This window comes from Chanodichthys erythropterus, chromosome 3, assembly GCF_024489055.1.
Source record: "Chanodichthys erythropterus isolate Z2021 chromosome 3, ASM2448905v1, whole genome shotgun sequence".
NCBI lineage: Eukaryota > Metazoa > Chordata > Actinopteri > Cypriniformes > Xenocyprididae > Chanodichthys > Chanodichthys erythropterus.
In genome coordinates, this window is record NC_090223.1 from 597,295 (window position 1) to 607,279 (window position 9,985).

The following is a 9,985-nucleotide window of genomic DNA, read 5'->3' on the forward strand; positions in this document are numbered from 1 at the left end:
TTTAACCTTATCTTTTTCCTCCCAGCAGTTGTGGGAATCTTCTGTAAGGTTTTCAGATAAAATCAGTGAACTGAATTATAGACGTCTCACCTCTGACATTTCTTTTTACGCAGATGGTGGAAGCAGTAAATGTGCGTTGAGCCGACTCTCACAGATGAACGTAAACTCATACAGAGATGACTGACACCCTTGGCCAAGAAGACGAACACTGAAACACTTGTTGGCGGAGTGTGTGTAAGGCTGGGCAAGGCTTAGATTGGTCAACACGGACTTATTTGAGACTTGCATGGAATTTCCTCACTAAACTCCAGCATGCTGCTCCTTCTGACTACTTTTAGTGGGAAAACCTGCCCATAACTTCTGGTCTATGATCAGCTTTTTCCTAAATAATAGCATATTGGCAAAACATAATTGGCAAGCGATCCAGTGCTTATCTATAATTATGCTTTAATGTTCATTAATGTGCAGTCAGCTTTATGGATTATTATGGAGCTTTGTGAGATGGCGATGAACTGAGATGAGTGAGCCCCTGCCCATTTAATCATTATAGTAAAGTGCCCTTTCGCTTATATTACTCTCAGGAATGTGATTTTAACTGAGGGGAACCCTCCAAACCGCTGGATGTACATGTAAGAATAACACACTCCAGCACTCCTTAAATATGATGTACACAATTTATAAATCCATAAATCTGTCTGAGAGGGACAATGTCAATATTTGCTGCAATATTGTATGTTTTCAATCAATATCAAGCTGACTAAGCAAGTATTTGACTTGTAAACTGGGCACTCATTTTCTATATGCTATATTTATGGCATGTAAATGTTATATTAGGTCAAGCTGCTTCCTCAAGTGTCACAAATTAAGCCAAAATCACCAAAATACTTTGTTCTGCTTCTGCATCTTTTACAGCTGACCACAGGCTGGCCATTAAGATGAAAATGTTGCACATCCACCCACAATCATTTTGGAGCTTGCTGATTCATATGACATTGCACAATCAGCGAAACTACATTTTGTAAATTGAGAAGTAAACAATGGCATGAATATAAAACATATATAAAGACATATTTGATATAACCCAATTATATGAAATCTCATAAGCAATCTTTTAGTATAACGTATTTTTAACATGCCACTATACAGCTCAAATTGTGTAATAAATTCATCTTTGAACTTTGCATTAAGATTTTCAGATATTGCTTTGTTATTGTAGTTCTGGTCATCTGTTTAATGATTATAAATGTTTCTTTATCTTTGTATCTTCATGTTAAAGCTGGTTTGAACCATTGCTGTGAAGTGGGCCTGTTGAAAGCTGCTTCTTAAGTTGCTAATGCAATACTACAATAATTGTAATGATGAAAAACGCTTCTTTTTAGTAATGTAATGGTAATGTAAGCAATGACCTGTTCCATGACTCACTATTACACCATCTGAATTTCTGATAGTTCCTCACATCATGCTTTAGAGTGAAGTCTAGCAGGGTAAGCCCATCACATGATGCAAAACTGGTGTTTTTTCCTCTTCGGCATGTCTGTGGTAAAAAGCCGCATATATGAGCCTAACAGATAGGCAGATTACTGAAAGTTAGTAGATGTAGTGGAGGGTCTTTGCATAAAAATACAAAGTAACTTAAATCACTCATTTACACTTCCATAGAGTAATATATAGAGTCCTGAGTTAAATTTGATATATTGTTCTCAATATAGAGAATTTCTGATGATTTTTAGTCTGATCTTAACATTCATGTAAATTTATGACTTTAAAATGTTTTTTTTTTTTTTCAAAATCTGAAGGTTTCTAGGACATGCATCTCCTTACATATCAAACAACCGTATTATTGAACCTTTACTTTCAGTTCTCTATATATTTGACATTAGTTATAAGTTTTACATAAGTTAAATTTGATGTGAAGTCCCAAACTGCATGGCAAAGAGAGTTTCTAAGTTTCTGTTGAGCAATAGGCAGTTTCGGTGGTCAATGCTGTCTGAGCCAATTCAGCTCAAATCACCACAATTCAACTCATTTCATGGCCTTGCAATATTGTGAAGTGATGAAGTGTGTTAATTAAAGGAATTCCATTTACATTCACATGATTTTATTGATTGTAAGATTGTGTTGATGTACTAATTCCATACTTCCTAATTAATCAGCTATCATGCACCATGAAAACATGAATCATTTTTTTTTACAAATATTTATTTTAGACAAAAATATTTCAAATTTTCTGTTTTTGGACAAATCTGCAAAAAAAAACTCTTTCGCAGGGGTTCACTACCAAACCCTTGCCCCACTAAATCCGAGCACAGCGTCTTGTTTTTAGGGGAAATCCTTTTCTAAAACAGTAAGGGCTCACCTCATCATCCTGCAGCAGTTTCAGTTTCATAACTTTTTTAGTTTAACTGTTTCAAAAGCTGATGTTCTCGTGGGCGTTCTGCAGTGATGCATGTGAGAGCGATTGTTATGAGGCATGTCGGGCAGCAGGGGCGGATCTACCGGGGTGGCACGGGGTGGCAACTGCCACCCTAAGAAAAAACTTTGCCACCCCATCTGCCACCCCAAAAATGATCAGAGAATAAAATATAAATGTTAGCAGTGTTTCAAGTACTACTACTTTTCAGCAGCGGTGCTTCAATGTGATGACATAAAAAAGAGCTTATTGCAAAATAATGGCAAAAAAACACGTCTTTCAATAAGCTGCATGACGGTTGCACGCGCACGCAGCACGCCCAATGTAGTCAGCTTCATTAACAAATGACTCTTATGGACCGGTTCTTTGGGAGTCAAAAACAGAGCGCAGCCAAGTTCACTTACGAATTGTTTTCCATTTGTTCGTGAATCGGAAAATTACTGCTTCTCGGCTAACTCAGAAGTCCTTGAATTTTCGTAATTATTTTGCGAGCTGATTCACCGACCTCCCGCTCCACTTTCATCATGGATAAATGTCTTTTTGCCATCCGACGAAACGGTAACATGAAATCAATAAGATGATCCCGGTCACAGAACTAGTTAGGTAAGAATCTAAATGTATTTTAGCTTTTCTCGATTGCTAACACATTGTAAGTGATTCAGTTGGCCCAGTTTCCCAAACCATTTGCTCAGTTCTCAAAACTAGACACATTTTTCAAAACGTTTAACAATGACTACATTAGGTAGCAAAACTGATGACACACCAGTTATAATCTGAGAGAGAGCTGAATGAATAATTTACAGGGGTTTTAAATTTACACAGTACCAGTACTTTAGATGAGGGAAATTTCACTATGTACAGTAAACTGTATCACGTTGTACACCCTCAAACTTGTGATTGTCAACTTTCTCTGTAGCCATTTGTTATACTGTATTTTGCAGAACTGAGAAATGACTGTCTTGTGTCAGAAGACCAATACACTGCTATAGTACCTTATATACTGTAATAAAATTTGGCCAAATGTGCAGAGGATGCTGAATTTAGTTTTACTGTAATTGACAGGATACTGTATTGTGGTGCATACCAAGTTCATACATATCTACTGCCAGATCACTTTACAATAGTAAAATGAAAAAAATCACTGTCATCGCCAAAGTGTTGCTAGTTGGTTGCTAGGAGATTCTGGGTGGTTGCTAGGCTCTTGCTGCAATTGCTGGGGTGTTGCTAGAGTATGTAGTTGATAGGCTGTTCTGGGTGAACACACACAGACATTCCCACCTCTGTTAATAACAGAAACTCAAATATTGTTTGCAAAAAACAAGTTTTTGTTGTTCTTTAACTTGCACTAAAACATGTGATTTATGCCATCGAAGTAACCTGTGTAATATTAATAAAACTGCTCATCTCCTTTAGTGATACAAGGTCAGACTCATTTTAAATCTGTTGATGTTTTTCATATAGTGCCTTTACTTGGTGCCATGATGGATATTGAAATCTTGTTATTTATTTTGGTAATGCAATGTTTGTGAACACAACTGTGTATGTCAAGCCATAAATCTCCAAAAATTATGCATGGGCGCTTGTTTTGGTGTTGCCACCCCTCATAGACCTCATGCCACCCTATAAATAATTTTCTAGATCCGCCCCTGTCGGGCAGTATGCAGGATGTAGCTGTTATGGCTCGTGGCTTTGCGGTATGGCGGGCCGGAAGGTCCAAAAATATGGCTACCAACTTGCCGCGGGAATTCACTATACAATTGCCAGTAGCCACTGAGTTTACCACTGATAGGCCGGCGGTGCATCTGTATACACACTCTCCTCACGCAGCGAACTACTCACTTTCCTCACGCAGCTGACCACTGACTCTCCTCAGCCGGCGAATCACTTTCCTCGCGCAGCGGACGAATCACTTTCCTCACGCAGCCGGCGACTCACTTTCCTCACGCAGCGGACGAATCACTTTCCTCACGCAGCCGGCGACTCACTTTCCTCACGCAGCCGGCGACTCACTTTCCTCACGCAGCCGGCGACTCACTTTCCTCACGCAGCCGGCGACTCACTTTCCGCAGCCGGCGACTCACTTTCCTCACGCAGCATTAACTCTCCTCACGTTTCTTTTCAAATACTGTGATGGTGCAATAACTAACTACATCTAGTAAAATTGATCATTTTTGTGTTGTAAATGTCATTTATTCTGAAGCAATATTCCCATCAGTGTTCTGTAAACTGTTACTGTTAAGATGTAAACTGTTAATCATCAGATTTGTATATGCCCCCTTAAAGGGATAGGTCAATCAAAAATAAAAATTCTGTCATCATTGACTTACCTTCTAGTTGTTCAGAACCTGTACGAGTTTCTTTCTTCTGTTGAACTAAAAATATATTTTGAATGTCAGTAAACAAACAGCTGACTGTAGCGAGTGACTTTCATAGTAGGAAAAAAAAAAAATATGGAAGTCACTGGCTACCATCAACTGGTTACTGACATTCTTCAAAATATCATCCTTTTTCTTTCTTCTGTTGAACTAAACTCATATAGGTTTGGAACAAACTGTGTAAGTCAATGATGACAGAATTATCATTATCATTATTATCATCAATTATCACAGGTTTAACGATCCCTTGAAATTGATTGTCATGGCTTTTTTTTTTTTTTACCTACTACTAGGTACTTTTCCCCTAACCTTGGCTATCAATCTCATGTTAATTAGAATAACTCACTGTAGGGTATGCTTGCAAAACAAGCATGAAAAACACTGTTTAACAACTTTACAATAAAGATCTATAAAGCTTTTGTGGATTTTACAAATTATCTTTAATATACAATATTCTGAAAAAGTGACATTTCCCAAAGTTCAAATGTTGATAAAATATATAACTTTAACTAAAGATACATTTTTGATTAGCAGTTGTCATGCTTAAACACTGGTTCTGCAGTTTTTTGACATTTCAAAATTGCATTGTTTTTGTAACCATCACATTAGACTCAGTGAAACAGTCACTGTTTAGGGGCCCAAGCAGTATAGCTGTTGGTGCCTTGTTTAAAATGTTACTTGTAGTGAATGGTCTTTTGAATGGTGTTATCAAATAAGGAATCTGTTGTAAGCTGATTAAAAAAACAACAACAACAACAACAAAAAACATGAAAGTAACGTATACCATAAACTAATGTAATGGTTACAAAAACAATGCAATTTTGAAATGTCAAAAATCTGCAGAACCAGTGTTTAAGCATGACAGCTGCAAATCAAAAATGTATCTTTAGTTAAAGTCAACATCTGAACTTTGCAAAAAGGGAAATGTCACTTTTTCAGAATATTGTATATTGTATAAAGATAATTTGTAAAATCCACAAAAGCTTTATAGATCTTTATTGTAAAGTTGTTAAACAGTGTTTTTCATGCTTGTTTTGCACATTCATATTCAATTTTATACATGCATCTAAATGCCACTTCTGATGCAGATTCTGTTTCCTCTGCCATGGAAAAAATAATAAAAGCCCTAGAGTGAGTTATTCTAATTAACATGAGATTGATAGGTAAAAAAAAAAAAAAAAAAAAAATGCCATGACAATCAATTTCAAGGGACAGTTAAACCTAAATGATAATTCTGTCATCATTGACTTACACTCTAGTTTGTTCCAAACCTATATGAGTTTAGTTCAACAGAAGAAAGAAAAAGGATGATATTTTGAAGAATGTCAGTAACCAGTTGATGGTAGCCAGTGACTTCCATATTTTTTTTTTCCTACTATGAAAGTCACTCGCTACAGTCAGCTGTTTGTTTACTGACATTCAAAATATATTTTTAGTTCAACAGAAGAAAGAAACTCATACAGGTTCGGAACAACTAGAAGGTAAGTCAATGATGACAGAATTTTTATTTTTGATTGACCTATCCCTTTAAGGGGGCATATACAAATCTGATGATTAACAGTTTACATCTTAACAGTAACAGTTTACAGAACACTGATGGGAATATTGCTTCAGAATAAATGACATTTACAACACAAAAATGATCAATTTTACTAGATGTAGTTAGTTATTGCACCATCACAGTATTTGAAAAGAAACGTGAGGAGAGTTAATGCTGCGTGAGGAAAGTGAGTCGCCGGCTGCGGAAAGTGAGTCGCCGGCTGCGTGAGGAAAGTGAGTCGCCGGCTGCGTGAGGAAAGTGATTCGTCCGCTGCGCGAGGAAAGTGATTCGCCGGCTGCGTGAGGAAAGTGATTCGCCGGCTGAGGAGAGTCAGTGGTCAGCTGCGTGAGGAAAGTGAGTCGTTCGCTGCGTGAGGAGAGTGTGTATACAGATGCACCGCCGGCCTATCAGTGGTAAACTCAGTGGCTACTGGCAATTGTATAGTGAATTCCCGCGACAAGTCGGTAGCCATATTTTTGGACCTTCCGGCCCGCCATATTGCGGGCGCTGCTACCCCACATGACTGAGCCTTGGTTCCAAAACAAAACAGTATGCATCTGCTTTAGTGTACCTATGGATGATTTACTGCATCAAAGCTCCTTCCTTCCTGTCGCTGGAACACGGTGTGCATGACTTGTTTTCAAGGGCCAACAACATCATGAAATCTAAAATCTTGGTACAAAATGCAAAATGGTGTTACGTGCAAATAATAAATTGCAACTAGTATACAAAAGGCCAAGCTATAAAAAAAAAGGACGCTGGCGCCCTCCGTTGGATATTTATTATATTGCACTTTAAGGTATGATCTCTGAATCAACTGACTAGTATTTCTGGAATTTCATTGGTTTAAATCAGCAGAACTGAATGTCAATCAAAGACTTTTCATGTACAGACGTTTTGTATTGATCATTGTGCTGATCTGGTCCAGTTTCTCGCTGATTTTTGTTCTGTGTGTGTACATCTTAAAGGTCCCCTATATAAGCGGAATAATTGATTCCTGGACATTAAATTATTAGAAAATAATGCATACATGGACGCTTTGCATCATGGCCGTCGTCAATTATCCCTTACATAATTAATGAAATGAGCAACAGGTGTAAAAATAACCAAGAAAACAAAATGAAAATGAGGTCACAGAACTAAACAAGAAAAAGTGATAAACCCACTCAAATCCAAAACAAACACAGATCACCCATGACAGGTGACACAATATTCCATTGTTCCATGTGGTATTATTATTATTTTGTTTTTTATTATTTCATTTCATTTGAAATTGTTAAGAAGCAAGAAATATTTCCAGGTTTACAGCTGGTGTTGGACACATTAATAATATTTTACTTGATCCACAGAACATTAAACTAAACAAAGACTGTCATGGTGATGAAAAAAGCCTGTCTTAAATCTGATGTTGGATTAATAGTATGAAACAGCATTCATTTAATAGTTTTCACATTATAGCTGGTCTTTTGTTTTGATGGGTCAAAGAGTTTGTGATTCTCAATACTCATATACAGTTTGTTTTTCTCTTCAAACAGATACTTTAGTTCAGATGAGTTTAGTTTATTCCAGTATTCTGAAGTGTTTAATTAGGCACTTGTTTGTGACATTTAGCTGTAATTTCTGCAGAGATTGTGCTGATGGAGAATTCAAACACGTTTCTTCCGATGATGGTGTTTCCTCTTATTCCAGATCCTGTTTTCCCAGCAGAAGCAGCCTGATCTGATCTTTCCTCTCAGGAACCTGATGAATCTGGATCTTCAGCTGGAGATTCTTCTGAAACTACATTAGAAATATCAAATAAATCTATGATTCTTCATTGAAAATTAGTGTGACATGCTTGTGACTTTACCTGGACTGTGCTGGAATCACCTGCCTAACTCAACCCGAGCTGTAGCCATTTTCACGAAACTGAAGACACATCTTTTTCATTAACACTTGACTCATTAATACTATAATATTCTATATATATATATATATATATATATATATATATATATATATATATATATATAAAAAACTTGCTACATACTGTGCTGGGCAAACCGGGACTGGTCACAGCACTTGTTGCCCTACACTTGGTTTGATTTCTTCTATTGCTCTCCTCATTTGTAAGTCACTTTGGATAAAAGCGTCTGCTAAATGGTTAAATGTAAATGTATCTGCCATAAGTTTGTATTATTAAAGTCATTTACAACAAAAAAACAACTTACAATTGACAATATTGACTTTGCTGTTGCTCCTCTTCATTCGTTCCATGATAAATTTCCCTCCGTTCTTCATCATTATTCCTTCAATCTTTTGCAGTAGTCCTTGTATCTGACCATCTGATTTACTCTTGATATTGAAACAGTAAAATCTTCCTCCACATTCAGTCAACAGTCGCTGGAGATCAGCACGATCTTTCTGTTTTAGATGTTCATCAGTGGTCTGTTCCAGATCCTCCAGTTCGTCTCCATATGTGAACAGAATCATGATGTACTTCTGAACTTCAGGACCTAATAAACACTTGATGAAATCCAGGATCTCTTCCTCATTTCCCACAGGTTCCTCTAGAGGAACAGTGAGCAGAACTGAACTGAGACCTGCTGAACATCCAGAGACCAGCTGCTCTTTCAGCATCTCCAGCTTCTCTTTATTCAGATCTGGATCCAGTAGATCTGGAGAAATAATTACATGAACCTGCTTCTCTCCGATCTGTGTTTTACCCTCACACACTTCAGACTCATACTCTTTAAACCTTGTTTCTCCCAATATAGTGTTTCCTGGTGAGCTTTTCCCAGAAGCCTTTCTGCCTATCAGAAGAATCTGGATCACTGGATCATCTGGACTGGAGCTGATCTCTGACATTTCTGAAATAAAAATATGAAATAAGATCATTGCAGGTCAATAGTAAGAAGAGAACAAATGCCTATGTGTCACAAACAAACATTAATATTGTTTTGCTAAGTGTGTAAATGAGTCTTAAAGGAGGTGTGCGTGAACTTTATTTCCACTGGAATGAACATTACTGTAATCCTTCAAAAAACTCTCAATCTATATGAAGTTACTTTGTGTCTTCATGGGGGAAAATCCCGGTTAAATTTGAGACTACTACACCATTAGTGTGGCATAACATGTCTGATAACACTACAGCCAAAGTGCTTCTGAAATAAATGGAGTCCAACTTTACTAACTCTGTGTCACTGGGAACCAAAACTGATGGTTGGCTGTAGTTTTCAAAGATATATTGGTCAGTATTAGACCCTTGACTTGGGATTGGCAGAGGATTTGAGTAATAAAGGGAAGAGATCCCTATTTAAAACATAACTGACTGAAATACAAATGTGACTGGATCTATCAATAACTCTATGACTGGGTTTGGTACCTGCTTTTTAGCCAAATCAATAAATGATGTAATCAGAAGCAGTATTGCATCATACAGACTATTGCTGGACAGTGACAAGAGATGCTCAGTTTAATGAACACAATAAACAAGCCAAGAAGCACAGAAGAAACACTTAAGGCTGATTTTTACAAGTTTTACTTTCACTTTCTAAGCTCTGCGCCATTGGTTCTGATCCCTGTCAATCATATTTGGAGGCGATGACGTCATCAATGGGAGAGGGGAGTTGGCGTCACTCCAGTGCGACTCGTGGCTAATCTCTACTGATGCTCACTCGT

General features: G+C 37.3%; 1 protein-coding gene across 1 annotated transcript; it reads right to left on the reverse strand.

Annotated features, from left to right (window-relative positions):
• Positions 1-8,005: 8,005 nt before the first annotated feature.
• LOC137014627 (uncharacterized) lies at positions 8,006-9,172 on the reverse strand. Its single transcript, XM_067379027.1, has 2 exons — positions 8,552-9,172; positions 8,006-8,104 (listed from the first exon to the last, which is right to left on the reverse strand). The coding sequence occupies exons 1-2, from the start codon at positions 9,170-9,172 to the stop codon at positions 8,006-8,008; spliced, it is 720 nt and encodes a 239-aa protein (XP_067235128.1).
• Between the last annotated feature and the right edge of the window lie 813 nt (positions 9,173-9,985).